The 19,258-nt window shown below is 35.2% G+C and overlaps 1 protein-coding gene across 3 annotated transcripts in view; it reads left to right on the top strand.

The window, feature by feature from the left end:
* LOC118849763 (putative RNA-binding protein Luc7-like 2) overlaps window positions 1-19,258 on the top strand; it is a 69,988-nt gene that overhangs the window by 10,378 nt on the left and 40,352 nt on the right. For 2 of the 3 annotated variants that reach the window (XM_036758730.1, XM_036758732.1), the window contains exon 2: window positions 9,082-9,176. In XM_036758730.1, the coding sequence (XP_036614625.1) occupies window positions 9,082-9,176 (95 nt within the window). Of the gene's footprint in view, window positions 1-7,200; window positions 7,266-9,081; window positions 9,177-19,258 lie in introns of those variants that run through there. The other variant, XM_036758731.1, reaches the window with a different exon arrangement.

Here is a 19,258-nt window from a genome sequence, read left to right as displayed (position 1 = left end):
ATTACCATCTGTTCTGAATCAACAAGTATTTATTAAGCCCTTACTCTGTGACAGGTACTGTGCTGAGAGTTGTATTACTGGGTCTGCTGTCTGCTACTCTTCTTGCTTTTTGTTGTCATTTTTCTCTCCCTTCTCCCCCTCACCCTCCCACCCCCCCTTTTTTTTTTTTTTTTTTACTGTTTTTTCTGTCTTGGCTTTGACCTCTAAATGCTAGCTTTTATAGTCATCACTAGTCAGTTGAGAGTGCCTCTTTCTTGTCAGCAATCACTTCATGTCTTCAGTTTCGTTCATCTCTCTTCATTTCTTCTTGTACATAAGTGGTTCTTAAGGATCACATGATTTATTTATGAAAGGGACTATAGAAATCATCTATACCTAGTTCCACTCATTACCTTCTCCCCCATCTCAAAGATGAATAAACTGGGGCCAGAGAGGTTAAATAGCTTGTTCATGTTGTCTCAAGGAGTAGGTGGTAAATCTGGAATTCCAGCCCAACTCTTCAGACTGCAAATCCAATAATCTTTTTACTATACTGTTGCTTAATTTGAGGTTTGTGTTTATTTTATAGTTGGCTAGATTATCTCTGAAATCTAGTCTAGCTCTGTTGAACAGAAGTTTTAGTCACCTACCAAGTTCAGAATACTTAACCTTGGGAATAGAGATGGTAATGATCAGTGTCATAGCTTGCTTGTGCAGTGTTAATGGATGTGGGATGCATTGAACCATTTTAAGGTAACGTCTTTTACTAATTTTGCCATCCCTATGGCCTTTATCAGCCCCTCCTCCCTTCAGTGGATATATTGAAATGGGCAAGGTATCTTCTGTTTATTTTACTCGTTAAACTTTTTTCATTTTGAATTTTATTCCCATAGAGTTCCAAGGACCTTTTCTTTGTCATTGGAGTAGCTTAGTTAATACAGTTGTCCTACAAATAGCATGAAGTGATAGTATATATTTAAGATTTATTAATCAAGTATTAAGCACTTGTTTATGTGAAAAAGAGTGTGCTAGGTGCTTGGACTACAAATACAGTTTCTGTGACTGAATACACTGAATATGAGAGGATAACATTAACTGAACTATCTAATATTTTGTACTCCAATTTGAAGGAAAAACAGCTGACCTGACAGTTATAAATTTCGAGTGAGAAAACCCGAGTTTAAATACTGCCTCTGTTAGTAAGTACTTTTTTAAAATTTTCAACAAATCATTGGATTACTCTGCAGTGACTCACTTTTCTCATCTCTGGAATGAGGGAATTGACTTGGATACTCAGACCCTTCCAATCTGTGTTTATGATCCTTTGAATCTTTCAAAAAGTGAGCCAGCCCTCTATGGTTTATGGTTCTTCACCTGCTGGTTTTTTTTTTTCCCTGTTGTAATGTGTGCAATATACACATACATTCTTTCTTCATATGTGACATATGTACATAAACACTCATAGCTTTCTGTAATATGTTCCTAAAAACAAGATTAAAACAATATTTAATAATGTAATAAACAATATTTAAATAACAGTTATAGCTAATGTTAATAAATACCATTTATTAATGATAAATGATAAATAATATTTAAGGCATTAATGTTATACTTTTGCAACTCACACAGCAAAAGCAGCACTTGGAAGAAATTCCATAGTGGGCCCTTTTGAAAGTGAATAATCACTTCTTAATTACAAGTTAAGAATAAACTATTATGAATAAGGACAAACAGGACATTCATGGCAGTGAAGTGATATGGAATTGGGTGGAGTGAATTTTGAGTAGGCAAGTGGAATAGTGGCAGAGCTGACCTGGGTTCAAGTTCAGCCTTTAACACCAACTGGCTGTGTGAATCTGAGCAAGTCCCCAAGCAACTCTCTAGAATGTAAGTTGCAGAACAGTTGTGCTTCTGCTGGAGACTTCCTGCCCAGTGAAATTACCAGTCTAAACTAAAGAAAAAAAATTGATAGGGATTTGAAGAAATCAGGGTAGGGGGCGGGGGAAGCAGGATACGTAAATAGCAGATCATTTGAATTTTGTTTAAAGCAGGCCAGAGTTGGAGAAGAATTGAAGAATAGTTAGGAATATGGAATATAGAAATTGGGTGAGGTTGTATGGTTAATGTAGCTGTTACACTTCTAATAAATCATCTCTAGTTAGTTGTAGTTCTGCCTAAAGACAAAAGACTGTACCACATGTCTTTCAGAGTCTTTTCCAGTCTAGTTGTTCAATTAAAATTGTGCAAACTGATCAGAGGCTCTAATGGGGACCTCTCAGGTCATAGCCAGTTGCCTGTTAAAAGGATGAATAGTGAGAGGGAAGTTCTCCACAATTGTGTTTTTTGTATGTGAAAGTGCTCACTTTTTCTCCCTTTTTAAGCCAGATTCCTATCATTTTGAACAAGTGGAATGAATTTAATGCCATCCCTCTCTCTTTTTCAAATACGCCTGCCCAAAAAAGACCTTACCTATTCCATTCTCTTGACTTCTAGGAAGGACTGTGCCAAAATCATTCCTAAAAGTTTTATAGTCTTAGGATATTTAGGTGAAAGAAAATTGTATTGAAGCAATTAAGTCGTTGACTATAAATTGGTATACCTGGAAACCAGAAAGGTAGCTGGGACAAATATTTAAGGTAAAAAAGAAGCAGAACTCATCTCCCTCTTTTTCCTCCACTGTCATCACTAAGGAGCAGGTTGGGAACAAAAGGGAGAGAACAGTATTTTCCACTAAGCAGTGTGAATGCAGTGGTGTGCATTGTGTTCTGTTCTAGAGCTCTCTGCTCAGGTTTCTGTTCTTATTACCACAGAGCCAGCTTAGTTTAACAATTGAGGGATAGAGAAAGCCAGTTGGGGTCAGGCAAGTCTAGGAGGTGAAGAGAGGAAGTATGTGTTCACTTCTGAGTCTCAGTTTGCTAACTTAGCAGGTTAGACTAGTTGAACTATATGATTCTACTCTGCTCTCCGTAGTCCTGTGTAGGCTATAGGCAAAAATAAGAACTTATGTTTTAGGACAGCAAAAGCTAGATTATCCTTCCTTGTTAATTTCTAGTTAGAAAAATTTCAGGTGGTATGGCAAGGATATTTTTTAAAATGGTGATCTCAGTGTAGGTGGTACAACAAATTCAGTTATGGCTTAATTCTCTTAGCATAGGCAGGCCTGGGGAAGAAGAAAGGGACAAGAAAATTGATGGGTCCCCAGTCCCAGAAAAACTTATAATGTGGGTGTCCTTTGCTGGAGGAAGCTGAGTATTACTGTGCTGGATTTCCAGCCAGAGTACCCAGAGTTAAAGTTCTGTTGTGTTATAAACGTGTGTGTGTGTGTGTGTGTGTGTGTGTGTGTGTGTGTGTGTGTGTATGTATGTTATGTTATATATGTGTCAAAGGTCTTCTCTTCTAGCTTTAAATTTCTGAACCTATGAGCCTAAATTCAGGATCTGGTTAGGATTGGACTTTCCTTCCTTTTGGAGTTCTGCCTATATAGAGTTATCTCCTCCAAATTGTATCATTACGTGAATTACCCAGCACAAGTTGACAGATACTTGTGTGGCGTGCACGCTAAGCTTTTTGTTGTTTGCCCAATCCATAGTTTTCCCATGGTGACAGGTGAGACACTTGTTTTCTGGAGCATGGACTATAGGATTTTTTTTCTGAAATAATTTGATCTGTCCTTTGCCCTGAAATTGTCTAATAGCTTCATTTTAGGCAATATCTACACACCATTAAACAGCTGGAAAATTTTGGATCAAAAACAGATGTTTGTTTATAATATAAAATAGTGTGTAGATGTACGTTGATGTTATAAGTATGTGCCTTTTTTCTTTGATTTTTTAATTGGCCCTCCACTATCTGCACTGCTTTTCTCGCCGCTCTTCTAACCTGAACTCTCTGCTTCAGACTAACTAATCTACTTATTCCCTCTATATATTCACATTCTTTCCTTCCTTTTGTTGTGTAAGTTGCTTTTTTCAAAACACCAATCAAATCTCGTCCCCTCCGTGAAGCCTTTCCTGAACTGCCTGATCGTTGGTGATCTCTCATTTCTCATAAATCTTGTAGTGACTATGGCCTGTACCATTCTTTTAGAATTTACTGTCTATGCTTCCTTGCATTCTTATTATTTCTGTATTTGTCTTACTTCCCCAGCTAGGCTGTAAATTTGTATGTGGAGTTTGTACCTTATACTTCTTTTTGTGTCCTAGACACTAGGACATAGGTGGCTTTCTTAATGACAATTTGAACACAACTTTAGCATTTAAAATAATATATTTACTTAGCTTCTTTGATGTTATGGAGTTTTGCCCAGAAAACTCAGTCTTTTCTTGTATTTTTTGAAAAATTAATTAATTTTTAGTTTTCAGTATTCGGTTCCACAAGCTTTTGAGTTTCAAATTTTCTCTGCCTCCTTTCCCTCCCCCTTCCCCAAGACAGTGTGCAATCTGATACAATACATTCATATTAAATATATTTTCACATTAGTCATGTTGTAAAGAATTAGGAACAAAAAAAAGAGCAAATAATGTGCTTCAATCTGTATTCTGTATTTAGACTCCAAAGTTTTTTCTCTGGACGTGGATAGCATTTTCCGTCATGAGCCTTTCGAAGTTGTCTTAGAGACTTGCATTGCTCAGAAAAGCTAAGGCTATCAAAGTCAGTCATCACAGAATGTGGCTGTTACTGTGTACAGTGTTCTGCAGGTTCTGGTCACTTCACTTATATAAGTCTTTCCAGGTTTTTCTGAAGTCTGCCTGCTCATCATTTCTTATAGCAAAATAGTATTCCATTACATTCATATACCACAACTTGTTCAGCCATTCCCCAGTTGATGGGCATTCCCTTGATTTCCAATTCTTGGCCACCACAAAAACAGCTGCTGTCAATATTTTTGTACATGTGGGTCCTTTTCCCATTTCTACGATCTCTTTGGAATACAGACCTAGAAGTGGTATTGCTGGGTCAAAGGATATGTACATTTTTATAGTCCTTTGGGCATAGTTCCAAATTGCTCTCCAAAGTGGTTGGATCAGTTCACAGCTACACCAACAGTGCATTAGTGTTTCAGTTTTCCCACATCTCCAGCATTTATCATTTTCCTGTTTTGTCATGTTAGCCAATCTGATAGGTGTGGTACCTAAGAGTTGTTTTGATTTGCATTTCTCTAATCAATGGTGATTTAGAGCATTTTTTCATATGACTATAGATAGCTTTAATTTCTTCATCCGAAAACTGCCTGTGCATATCCTTTTCAGTCTTTTACTTAATGGAAATAATACTCCCTATACTCTGAAGTTCCAGGTTAGGTTGCTATTGTTGGTTGCAATGGAACCAGGGTCAGCAATAACTTATTTATTAAACCTCCTCTATGTAAGACAGTGTGTTAAGCTTTGGGGATATAAAGAGAAATGAAAAAAAAAATCTATGCCCTCAAAGATTTTATTTTTCTATTTAAAGAATTCAGCATATACCTAGACAAGCAAAGATATTTGAGGAGGGAAAGAGTAGAAATGGTTTCCCATAGGAGGTATAGCACCTGATCTGGGCCTTGAGTGAAGCTAAGGATGCTAAGAGGGGAAAAGAGAGTACAGTACATTCCTGGCTTGGGGCCAGTATCGGGGGACGAGGGGGAATGGAGTAGTACCAAGTTCAGGGAACTACAGTTCCCTTGGTGGGAACATAGCATAAGTGAAAAGGGAGTAAAGTGGAAAGAGAAGGCATCTAGGCATATGTGCAGAAGTGGGTTTAGGTAGAATAGTTATGCCAAAAGGGAAGCTTAATAATTTTTAAAAAATAAATGTTTTTAATGCTGGTAAATTTGATTCTGAGGTGTTTATATTGTTATAACAAGTCATATACGCTAGAGTTCAGGCTCAAAGCTTCCCTCCAGAGGGGTAACAGTGAAGGCACAATTTTCAAACATTGCCTTGCGGGCACAAATCTGGGCTTTAAATAATCTCTTTTGCTTCCCTCTTTTTAAATAATGAGGGCTACTTCTTTTAGCTCTTTGGAAAAACATGGTTTGGGCCAGATAGCTTGACTGAAACTGAATCTACTAACAGTATTTTTTATTCTTTTTAAAGCCCCTTATTGGTTTCAGTGGAACTCTACTTTCAGTGCATAAACCCATAATAAATAAATTCTTAAATAATCCATTTTGTGGTAGTGTAGCTAAATTGTACTATAATAAGTAAAATGTAAAACTTCTTGAGAAACCTTAAAATAGCAGTAAGCTAAGGTTTCTTATTTTAAAGCTTATTAGAGCTTTGTCTGTATCTCCTGCTACCTGTTTTATTTTGTTGCTTTATATAATTTTTTTGTAGAAGAAAGGTTCCAGTTATCTAAGCAATTAGGATTTATGGTTGCCCGTGTATAGGTAATGCTATACAAGACAAGAAATTACTTTTAAAATACTTTTTGATATTTTATGGCAGTAGATCTTTTTTAAAAATCCTCATTTGGATATAAGATGGCTTTAATTTGTAATTGGAATTTTATAGATTTTTAAGCCAAAGGTTATGTCCTACAAGTAAATTAAATTTAATGTCGATGCCACTTAAACAAACATCAACATATTTAAGTGTTTTTCTTGTTAGTAAAACTAGTAGAAATCTTGATTCATGAACCCTGGCCTGTAGATACTACTAAAATGTTAGGTTTAACAAAAAGCACTGAAAGAAGTTTGCTCTTCAAATACTAAAACAATCTTAAAGATAATCTGTAATGGAAGCGTTGTTTTCTTTCAAAAACAGCAATACCTCATCTTGAGTGTAGATTTGGAATTCTAATTTGTTTCTTTGTTCAGCCATAAAATGCCTGCATCGCAGTAAAATGCCTGCATTGCAGTAAAATGCCATGACAGAATGGCATTCCATTATGAATTTATTGTAGTGCCATTCCAACTAAAGTTTATAGGCTTTACATCACTGGAGGGTCTGGTAAAATAATTAAGCATATGATTTTTCATCCCAGTTTGCCTAAAGAGCAAGAACCTCTGCGCTCCAACCTGGGACTTCTATCTTTGGTCATCAGTATTCTTATCTGGGGCTTTAGATGCTTAAATCAGGATATCTTTAAAATCTTGATTTTGTTCACTTTTGTTTTCATATACGACAATCTTTACAGTCAACATGTACTTCTAGATGCTGTGTTGAAATTGCTGGCAGAGTCTATTTATTCTATACAAACTGAACAATCTGGCCCCTTGTTTTATTTATAAAGGTTCAATGTATCTATGCCTGCCTACTTCAATCTGCAAGGGAGTGTCAGAAAGGCCCTGCAATCGCCGAGCCGTGAGTTATCACTAACTTTTCAGATGTGTTAATGAATGTGGAACAAACCAGTTGTGTTTAAAAGGAGAAAAAAAAAAGGACCCCCAAAATAACCATTATTGTAGTAGCAGGCTTGAACACTAAAGGGATTAATCCAAATTGTGGGTATTACAAATAACCTATCAAAACCAGAGACTAGCCTCTAGAAAACCTATTGTTGAACTGCTCTGAAGCCATCACTTTAGCCTGTGAATTACTGGTCTTAAAACTGGTGTAAACTGTTTGCTAATAAGTATTGTGGTAAAAGTTTGGTTAACCAAATTAAAAACAATTTGAACAAAATCTAGCCCATCTGAAATGACAAATGTTTAGTTGCCTTCAAATAAACAGTTGTTACCTTCAAACTTAGATTATATAATGGGGGTCAAGGCAATGAATTAAATAATCTTATTTTGTTATTTACATGTGAAAATGCAATAATTGGAATCATTGAATCATTTCATAGATGAATGTTATTAGAATGGTCCAGGCTTTATGTGAAGTGGATAGGTACTTATGTTAATAATCATAAAATTTATCCACCTTCTTTAAAATACTTTAAAAGCTTTAGGAGAATGGGAAGAATGCCAAACGGAGTTTGGATGGTTTGGCACTAGCAGTTACTCTTGCTTCAGTAATTCACCAGTAGGTTTTCACTTGTCAGCGATACTGCCCAGATTACTAAAATTTAAAGTTTAAATAATTTTCTCAGAGCCAATCACTATATCTTCAGAGAAAAATACCTTAGGAATAACCTCATTTCCAAAAATGGAATGCAATATTGAAAATTCCATTATGTTTTTTTTCTTTATTCAAGGAGATAAGTTTCTTTAAATCAGTAACTGTGACATCTACACTTTATATTATTAAAACTAAAGTTGCCCACCTGACTCTTAGATGGATTATTAAACTTACAAATGGACATCCATATTTGGTAAGCAGGTGAAGCTTCTGCTGCTGTAGGAAGTGCAGCTTGTCAACAAGAAGACAGAATGAATTTAAATGTTTCCAGCTTGGCATTTTAAAGCACAGGAGTACATAAACTCAGTGGTTTGGGGCCTTTGGAGGCTTGTAAAATGATGTTGAATTTAGGCGATGTACCTTTGTTTGACTGGTGTGTAAGTACTTCTTCCAGGTTTGTACACTCTTAAACGCATTATTCTACCCTCTCTAACCCCCCTCCCCCCTCAACAGCAAAAGGGAGACACTGCAACTGGAACAAAATAGTGGAAGAAATGGCGGCTGGGGTTCAGTGGGGATTCGCAGTGTGTATGCAATGTTTGCAAGATTTTTTTTTTATGTTTTGCAATTTAATAAGTAAAAAAAATTTTAAAAATCAGTGTTTAGTGTTGAGAAGACCTTTAACACCAGTAAACAAAAGCTATTCCAGTGGCTTTGCCACTCACTGTGTGACCTTGGGCAAGTCATTTAACATTTTTATGCCTCAGTTACCTCATCTACAAAATGAAGAGGTTGGACTAATGATCACTGAGGTCTCTTCCAGCTCTAAATTCTGATTCTGTGACGTGTACCCTATTTATTATAATGCATTGCTTTTCCAACTTTGACTTTTTGAATTACATATACATTAATTTATATTGGAACTGCATGTTGTCCACTAAAGTTTGCATATTTAAATAATATCTGGCACAGGACATTATGTAAATCAATTTATGAAGAATTAGTTTTTACCTATTTGTATGTGTACATTCACATAAAAGGCTAGCAAAAGTAGGGTCATCAGAAAATAAACGTTTTCCAGTTGTCTAACCTTAGTTGTTACTTTCCTATATTACAGGAGACACTACCCGTCAGCGAATCAAATTCAGCGATGACAGAGTATGCAAGAGTCACCTTCTCAATTGCTGTCCTCATGATGTTCTCTCTGGAACTGTATGTATTTCTTAACTCTAATAGAATTTGATTGTTTAATGATAACAGCAATAAACCAGGGTGTGGAAACTGAACTTTCAATTATGCTAGTGTACAGTGATATGTCTGTTTATAACCTCTTTATGATAATAGTGTTAGGGAAGAGCAGGATTAATGCTTGTTATAGGGTGTCTTTCTGTCACTTTCACTTTACATAGCTAAATTTCAGTGTATATAACTGATATGTGATATTTCTAATAAGGACTCTGTTGGAATAGATTTCTACTACATTCATTTTTATAATTTTTGTAATTTATAGTTATTTTCCACTCTTATTGACCATTCAAAGAAATTTATTTGGAAAACAGCTAATTATTAAAATATTATATAGGCATTGCATTTTAATTCAGAAATGTATATGTGATTTTAAGGTGGTTTCCTTGGTGTTCTAATCTCCTTAGAACTTTATGATAAAAAGTGTTTCATTTAAGAACAAACACGCTTGGATGGTTAAATCACAATGCCACAGTGGGGGAAAACAGATTAACACACACCTAAATTTATATAGCTCCTATTTCTTTAATTGAAATTAATGCGGATAGTTCCCAATAATTTACCTTTGCTTAGTGCCTTATAACAGTGGTGTAATTTTGGGTGATTCTAATTAATTGTCCCATAAACATTTATTAAGTGCCTACTATTTCAATTATTTGTGGTATATCAAATAATGTTGAACACTTTTAAAAGAGGTAGAGAACTCCTAACATTTAGATGTTAATGGCAGTTGTCGGGATAACTACTCAGACTTGCTATCCTTTTCTTGACTGTGTAAAAAAAAGACTTCCCATCAACATACTACATTTGATGGCTGTTGAACTCTGCACAACTTTCAGCTCACATAAGCCTAAAATTTTTTAAAGCAGGCATGAAGAGATTATTATCTTCTTGTTCCATCTTGGCTTTAAGCTGTCCCAGTGGTCAGCTCCCACTTTGGAAAGATTAAAAGAAAGGCATGAAAAAACCATGGATATTGGACCTATGCCCTATAGGACAGATCTCTAATTTTCCTGTGATAGAGGACAGACAATGATATCTTTTTTAAAAAGAAAGCTTGTGTGTTAAAAGTAATACTGTGTATTGTGAAGTCCCGTCAATTTTTAGCAATACACATAATCTATTCTCCTTAGTTTTACATTTAGAACTTTAATAAGTAAATATTCTACTCCAGAATCTTAAAGCTTTTTCTTCATTTATAGTTGTATAAACTTTAACAACTTAAGTTTTAATAGAAAAAGGCTGAAATACATATCTTGTTTTTAATTCTCTATTTTGTGGGGATCCATGCCAAGTCTTACACTTAATATTTTGTATAATTAAGAGTTGGTTGATTGTACTGAGGCATAGTAATGACATAATATATACCTTAGATTTCCAAAATACTTTACAGTTTACAAAACAGTTTTACATACATGTTCTCATTTAATCCTCACCATTATCCTTTGGGATGATGAAGAGAGACGTTATCCCCATTCTGTAATTTATAAAATTAAGGCTCATAGAGTTTTACTTAAGATCTTAAAGTTAATGAGTGGTGGGTCTGAGAGAAAAATATGGGTCTTCTGACTCGAACTCTAATTTACTTTCCCTGTGAACATTCCGTGATGATTAGAGTTTATGAGATTTAAGTATTCAGGGCTTGTTTATTACAAGTTATACAGTTTAAGGTGCAAGAGACTTTAGAAGGCATCTAGTCCAACATCCTCAGTTTTACAGATGAGGAAAATGAGACACAGAGAGATTTAGTGGCTTGCCCACAGTCAATACAGTTAGGTGGTGAAAGATCCAAAAGTTCAGTGTTGACCTGGCAGTGGGAACACAGGTACAGAAATAATTGATTACTGTGAATTGGCAAAGTGGTCTTAGAAATCATTGTGGAGATATCTGACAAATGTTACACAGACCTTCAGATCTTTTGATCCAGTGAGCTTTCAAGCTCCAAGTCCAAGGTTACAAATGTAGTTAATGACAAAATAAGAAGCAGAATTAAGTGTTTTTGGCTTACTACTTCAGTATTAAAAAAATTGACTGCAAGTTACATTTCAATCAAAAATCCTGGGAAGCTATTGTGTATTGATTGCAAAAGAGGGGACAACGATAACTCCAACGTTTCAAGCCTGGGGAAATTCAGTGGTGGGAATGAAAATGTCAGAGGACTGTGGGGGAGGGGAATCATTAAATGCAATTTAAGATGATGGTTATCAAACTTTTCACATAGAATGATCCCTTTTTGACATTAATAAAAATCATGGACTTTAAATATTTGTACTAGTAGTGTCCATGTAGAAAATACAGAAAACCACTTAAATGAATTAGACTGTTTTTAAATAGAAAAGGAATATTAAAACAGATTATGCCAAAAAAGGTTCATAGCTGACCTTACTTAATAGGTTCTCTTAGAGTTCTTGCCTGCTTACCATAGACTAAATAGAGAAAATGTTCAGGGCAGTACCAAGGAAAGGTCTTGAGAATAATACTGTAATTTTAACCTAATACTTATTTAGCATTTTGCAAATGGCTTTAACATAAATTATAAATCTTCATAATAATCTGTGGATAGGAGAGACAGGCATCCTGATACCTATTAAGCAGTTAAGTGATTTGACTAGGAAATATCTTCAGAATCCTCCTTCAGCACTGCAGTATCAGGGATGCTGTGTAGTAACTGCTGTGGGTGCTCTGACAAACACTTTCACTCATCAGGATCTGTGGAGTTTTTATCATCTGTAACAAAAGGAGAGTGGTGTGAGCTGTTCATCTTGAATGTTGGGACAACTGAGCTGTAACTGAAGTGTCTTGCTCTCATGTAGCAGTTACTCTTTTAAAATGATGCTCTTTTAAAAATATCACTGTCACTATCACTTGTTAATTACTTCTTTCTCTCCTTGGCCCTGAACTATCCCTTGCAGACAGCTATTTCTTGTAACAAATCAGTACAGTGAAGCAAAACAGAAACATTAGCTCTGTCTGAAAATAATGTCTGATTGCATACCTGTAATCTGCCACCTCTTTAACAAAAGGCAGCATAACAGCCACTCTTTTCAAAATTATATTTACCTATTCATTTTTATATCCATGTTAGCCATATTGCAATAAAAATCAAGAAACATATAGAAAGTTTAAAGAAAAAGTATGCTTTAGTCTACACTCAGAGTTAATCAGATCTTTCTCTACAGGTGGATAGCATTTTTCATCATGAGTCCTATTGTCGTATTGAATTTGGGCAGCTAAGTCTTTCACATTTGATCGACTTTACAATACTACTGTTAGTGTGTACAGTGTTTTCCTGGGTCAGCTTGCTTCATTTTGCATAAATTCATATAAGTCTTCAAAGTTTTTCTGAAACCATATTGCTTGTTGTTTCTTATAACACAACAGTATTCTATCACAATTCAGCCACTTCCCAGTTAAAAGACATCCCCTCAATTTCCAATTCTTTACTGTCAAAAAAAAAGAGCTGCCTAGCCTGTACTCTTGAGATCTATCACATCTCTGTCTTTCTGTCTATTTGCACTGCCAAACGATCCTAGTTAGTTTTAGCCAGGATTATGATGATTCCTCTAACTGGACTTCTTGTCTCCAGTATTTCCCCTCTCTAATCTATTCTTTCAAAATAGTCTGATAATACATATGTTATAGGATGTTACTCCCCTGATCAGAAATCTTCAGTAGCTTCTCCCTGTATACAAATTCCTTTGCTTGCAATTTAAGGCCTTACATAGTCTTACTCCAACTATATTTCACTCTGTTCCTTTTCGCATATTCTAGGTTTTAGTCAAATCGACCTACGCTCTATTTCCCAATACTATTCTGCCTTCATGTATTCTTGAAGGCTGTTCTTTTTTGCCTGAAAATCTTTACTGTGTTGCTTGTTCCAGGTTGAAAATGGGTGCCTCCTCTCTTTCCTGAGTTCTTCTTTTTTCCCAGTTGAAAATTATTTCTCTTCGCTCATATTTCTTACAATAGCACTTTTAAACCTGTAACCTGAGTAACCGGGAAGTGAGGGTTATTTGGATTTTTACTTTTTATGGTTGTAGACAACCTTTAACATCATATTTCTTGGTCTTATACTACATATGGCTGAATCATCCCTAACGGAACAAGCCATCTAAATTCCCAAAACACGGAATAAAACAACAAAATAATCCTGATTTTAAGGTGAAAAGTGTAGTGGAATATGTGATACCTCTCATTTTCTTTTACCAAGTACAAAGTACTTCTTTCTTCACTTGCTTATTCACATTAGAAAAGTTGAATTTCATGCCATCTCAAGCTAATAAAGATTTCTGATATAAATTTTAGCATTATATTCCTTAAATTCTGTTTTAAGTAAATTACTTTTTTGTCCTATGGAATTCCACATAATTGAATTTACCCTTGTACTCTTAAACTTCACATATATGCTGAGGCCAATGAAAGGTATTTTTAAAAATCTCATTCATATTTGACTTTGCCTTTTGTTTTTATATTTAAATTGAGTGTGACTTATACCTGGAGAATTCACAATACTTCATACTAATTATATTTAAGGCACAGTTTAAAGTCCTATTTTGCAGATACTTTTAAGTTTTTCACTTTTCTTGCTCACTTGTAAAATGATCATTTTCTCCCTCATCTCCAAACAACCAGGTAAGATCACATTCCCTTTTCAGATACAACCAAAGTGCAAGCCTGTGTGGTCTACCTTTTTCTGCCAAGACTTTTTGGCTCACAACTTGCCTGAGGATACGTGAGGATAATTGTTTCATATATGATTGGTATGGGGGTGGGTGTGTGTGTGTGTGTGTGTGTATGTGTAATGATAGTCAAGAGAGGACCAGATTTGGTTATGATGTTATGAATATGACACCTGAGATTTTTAAGCACATAAAATGTTTGTATTTGAACTGTCCATTTTAGTTACAGAACCACTTAGAGTAAGAGAATTTTAGAGACTGTTTAGTTCAGCCCTCTCTTTTATTCTTGCTCTTGGTCTTGAGAAAGAATTCTGAGGTTTCTCACTTTGAAGAAAGAGAACAGTTGCATTGATGGTCCCTGAGTCATTAGTAGAGTAAAAGTTTATCTGCTTTGTGGAAGGGATCAAAGAGTGTTGGCTACTCTAAAAGTTTGTTTTAATTAAGAGCCAATTTAAATTTTCCAGGTAGTTTTCCTTTTAATAGCTTCATTGTTCTCTCTCCTAAGGCCTAGTCTGCTCCTTACCTTCTCTTGTTCTCACCTGAATTTAGAAGATTTAGAAGAAGTCTGTAAAGGACAAGGTATAAGGGGAGAAGGGATTTTTACTCCAGCATGGTTACCCCAGCAGAAGAAAGTCATCATATCTCCCTTTCCCAGACAGAAGCCAAGCCAAAGGCCCATAAGACTAAGAAATACAGTGTTAAAAGTTATCTACAACCATGAAAAGTAAAACTCCAAATATCTCTCACCTCCTGGTTATTTGGGCTGCTACAGCTTTATAGACAGCTGAAGTATCCTCAGAATATTGACCCTATGATGAATAGGTTTGGTCACTATTTTGTCATCAAGTTTCCCCAGACCACAAAAACACCCTGGTACTCTGAAAAAATGCTACATCTAGAGCTGGAAATGCCTCAGAGACCATCTGGTCTGGCCCTTCATTCTACAGAAGAAGGTGTGGCTACCCAGGAAGATTTTTTTTTTAATTATGACAAAGCTTTAATACATTTAAATTTTTTTTTTTTACAAAATTTATTTTTTATTTTTATTTTACAACACTCAGTTCCACAAGTTTTGGGGTTCCAAATTTTCTCTCCCACTCCTCCCCCCACCTCCCCAAAACAGCATGTATTCCAGTGTAGATTCTACATATACCTTCATGTTGAACTTATTTACATAATAGTCTAGTTGTAATGAAGAATTATAACTAATGGAATGAATCATGAGAAAAGAGAAATGAAACCCAAAAAAAAGGGAAAAAAGAGAGCAAAAAGTTTGCCTCAATCTGCATTCAGACTCCATAATTCTTTCTCTGGGTGTGCATAGCTTTTTCCATGAGTCTTTTGGAGCTGTCTTTGAACCTTGCGTTGATGAGGAGTCAAGTCTATCAAAGTTAGTCCTTACAGATACCGTGTGTCTGTAATTGTGTATAATGATCTCCACCCAGGAAGACTTTTAAATATACTATGTGATTTTAAAAATTCTATGTGATTTTTTTTAAGGCAGCAGATTTATCTTGGGTTACATTTCTCTTAAACCTAATAAATTAATTTATAATAACTTGAACCCCCGTTTCTGAGAGGTGGCCCAGGAATAGCTTTGCCATACTCACCCATGTTTAAAAATTAGCCATGGACTGACTTACTAGCAAGTTATCCATGCATATAATTTTAAGCTTATTGTCAAAACTTATAAATAAATTGACTTGCAAGTCTTGAGTATAATTTTAGGGATTGAATTAGTAATAAAAACTGGAATGATTCTTGTTTCACCAAGGCAGCTATTCCTAGCAAGCATTACTAATAAATTCCCTTTAAGCTGCTTTTGTTTAATCATGATCGTTTTTGCGACAATAAATTTGCTAAAAAGAAAAATTCATCTTTTGAATAAGCTGTTTTTTCCATATGTAATTTTTAGGTTATTTGTGAACCTGGATATAGTAACAGTAATTGTACCTTTCTTGAAATGGTCATCTATGACTCTGAATATTTTGCCTGTGATTTAGTCTGGACTAAAAATAGCTGAATTTATCTCTGTCAATTTCAGGTTTAGTTATTCTGCTTCCAAAGGATTTTGAATAATCCAGAGACAATGTGATCTGTAGTCTTGGTCTAGGTCAGTGCTTATGGTTGTCGTTAGAGATCAGATCCATCCATTAATGGGCTTAATTAATTTCGGATACATATGCATATTTTTTGGAAGCAGGATGAATTTTGTTATTTACAAATTTCATTTTGATTTCTATTGACATGTATAGACACTCATAGATGAAATGCAACAGTAGGAAGACTGTTCTAAAAAAATAAAACTGAGAATAACTCTATACCCTCAAATTAAAATCCCTCAAAACAGATATACAAAAGCAAAGTATTATGAAAAATTATATATGCAGTGGTATTCTTGTTCATTATTAGAAGGCTGCGTACTTTACATTTCACAAGATAGTACCAGTGTTGCTCATTTTATTTAATCTGTTTTGTGGTTGTCTTCATTTATATAATTGTAATTCATATTCATTGTTTTCCTCTGCTTTCTATGTTTTGCATCATTTCCTCTTTCCATATTTCATTGTTTTCTTCATACTAATTTCATATTTGTCATTTCTTATTGTGGTAATATTCCATTGCATTAATATATTAAAGTTTAATCATTCCCCAGTTGTTTGACACATAGATTATTTCCAGTTTTTTGCTTTTATAGATGATGCTGCTAGGAATGTTTTTGTACAGATAGGCCTTTTCTTGTCCATAGCTTCCATAAATTTTAAATCTAATAGTAATATCATTGGGTCAGAGATTTTAACATTTTTGTGGCTTTTATTGTATAATTCCATATTGCCTTGTGCAAAACTGTTAAGGCAGCTGTTCTGTCAGTTGCCTATCTGTCTTCCCACAGGCAGGCCAACACTAATATTTTGTTATTTTACCATCTAAGTGTATGGATGACCTTGGGTAAGTCATTTAATTGCTCTGGGCCTCAGTTTCCTCACATGTAAAACGAGGAGTTTGGACTAGAGATCCCTGTCAGTTTTAAATTTTTGATTTAATGATTAGCTCTAATCTGTTACTTTCTTTGAACAAGTTCATAGTATCATAGATCTAGAACTAAGGGCCCTCAAGCCATCTACTCCAGCTCTTTCATTTTGTAAATTAGCAAACTGAGATCCAGAGAGGTTAAGTGACTTGTCCAACATCACACAGTTGTAGTACATGTTAGAGGATTTTTACTCAGGTCCTCTGATTCAAGAGCCAGTGCTCTTTCCATTATGTCCTTACCCATTTCCATTATGAGCCTTATCACTCAGCCTTCATGTTATCGTACTGCCTTATCATTCAACTTTTATGTTATCCTCTCAGTTCCTGCTACCACCATCCCAGCCCATGCCCTTGCTGCTCCTTCCAGTGTTGTTGCAATAGACCCCTGATTGATTTGCCTGCCTTTGTGCCCCTTCCCCTCCCTACCCCATTTGTTCTATATAATGTTGTCAAACTTGTTAAATTACTACCATCGTATCATTCCTGTGTTCAAAAAAGCTTTAGTATTCCTTATAGTCTATACATGCCTGTTTTTCAAGATCTTTCTGCAAAGCTAGTCCTCTTTTATTTAATCTTCATAAAATATTTATAGAATAGGAGACCTTTGATTTAGGCTCCTCACCATCCCTACAACATGCCATGTTCATCCTTCCCATTAGACCTTTACTCATGCTTTTCTTTCTATTTGAAATAAACTTTTTCTTTTACCTCTACCTGCCCAGATCTTTGCATCCTTCAAGATTGGTTCACGTCTCATCTCTTTTATTAAGCCTTCTGAGACAACTCCATCCTATACTATTTTCTCTAATGATTTATATATGTGGACATTTAAAGATTGTACCACTCATTTTTGCATTTCATTATACATTGCTTTTTGTTATTTTTTTGCTGTTGATAACTTAGTATAGTTATTTACTATTTTTGGAGTATTTTTGAAATAATTTTGTCTCTAGCCAATAGTGTAATTCATCAGCCAAGAATGCAAATGCAATCTTAGCTGATTTAAAAGAAGCATAATGCTCAAGATTAGAGTATTTTATTGAAGGGCATTGTATTGAATTCTAAGAACCATATTTTAGAAAGGAAACTGGTAAACTAGACAGTGACTAGAGGAGGTGGTGAAGGGCCCCTAGACCTTGCCTTATGAAAATCAGCTGTTGAAGGAACCATGAATATTTAGCCTAGAAAAAACTAGGGGGAAGATGGGGAGGATGGGTGGACAGAGAGGTGGGAAGTGTATCTGTCTTCAAGTATTTGAAAAGCTCTTATGTGGATGAGACATTAAATTTGTTTTGCTTGGTACTGGAGGGCAAAACTTGGGAAGATGGATGTATTTAAGTTTTGTAAAAGGAAAAACACCTTAACAGACCTATCTGGAGGTAGAATGGGCTAATTCAGGATATAGGTTACCTCTTACTCAGAAGACTAGATGACCAATTTGTTGGGTATGTTGTAGAAGGGGTTCTTGTCAGGTAATGCTAGTTGGCCTCTGTGGTCCCTTTCAACTCCAAGATTCTTTAATTTTGTAATATCATGCTGAGCAAAAAACATTGGTATTTTCCCCTCTTTATGGCTGAGAATGCTCAAGTTCAGAGGTGAGATTACTTCCGTGAAAAGTATGCTGGGTTTGGAATCAGGAAAGATCCCACATCTGATACTAGCTATGTGACCAATCAATCTCACCTCAATTTCCTCATCTGTAAAATGGTAATAGTAATTTTGTAGTACTTGCCTTGTAAAACTATGTGAGGATCAAATGAAATAATATATGTAAAGCATTTTGTAAACCAGCTATAGAAATCTTAGTTATATAGCTAGTGATTGGTAGGGCTAGAGTCAGAACTGAGGTCAGATGTTTTATTTTTATGTTACTTATGTCGTCAGTGAAATGGTAAACGCCTACAGTGCCTGGCTGTCTCTTGTATTTCATCATAGATACTGCCTAGATAAAACCACAATACTATTCACAGTAGTTGGCACTTAATATGATTGCATATCAATCTATATTCCTATAAAATTTGGGAGTTCTTATACTTTGCTTCATTATCACTATTTCTGAAGGATGTATCCTGTATATCCTGTCACACTGGTTAATTTCCTTTGCTTTATACTCTTCTGTTCTCAGCAATTATTCTCTTATCCTCAGAAATATGAAGAGGGATTAATGTAGTGATTTAGCACTTGTCAACTGATTTACTGTAATTCCTGTTTTATCTAAACTTTCTTATCTAAACTTTATCTCTCCAGGGCCTAGCACAGTTCTCTACACACTGTAAGTGGTTAATAAATGTTCGTTGTTATTTTTTTGTAGTAATCTCATTTGCTTATTGTGACTTA

The sequence above is a fragment of the Trichosurus vulpecula genome, chromosome 5 (assembly GCF_011100635.1).
Source record: "Trichosurus vulpecula isolate mTriVul1 chromosome 5, mTriVul1.pri, whole genome shotgun sequence".
In the NCBI taxonomy this organism is placed as follows: Eukaryota; Metazoa; Chordata; class Mammalia; order Diprotodontia; family Phalangeridae; genus Trichosurus; species Trichosurus vulpecula.
Note: the sequence above shows the minus strand (reverse complement) of the source record. Positions and strands in the feature narration are given on the sequence as shown.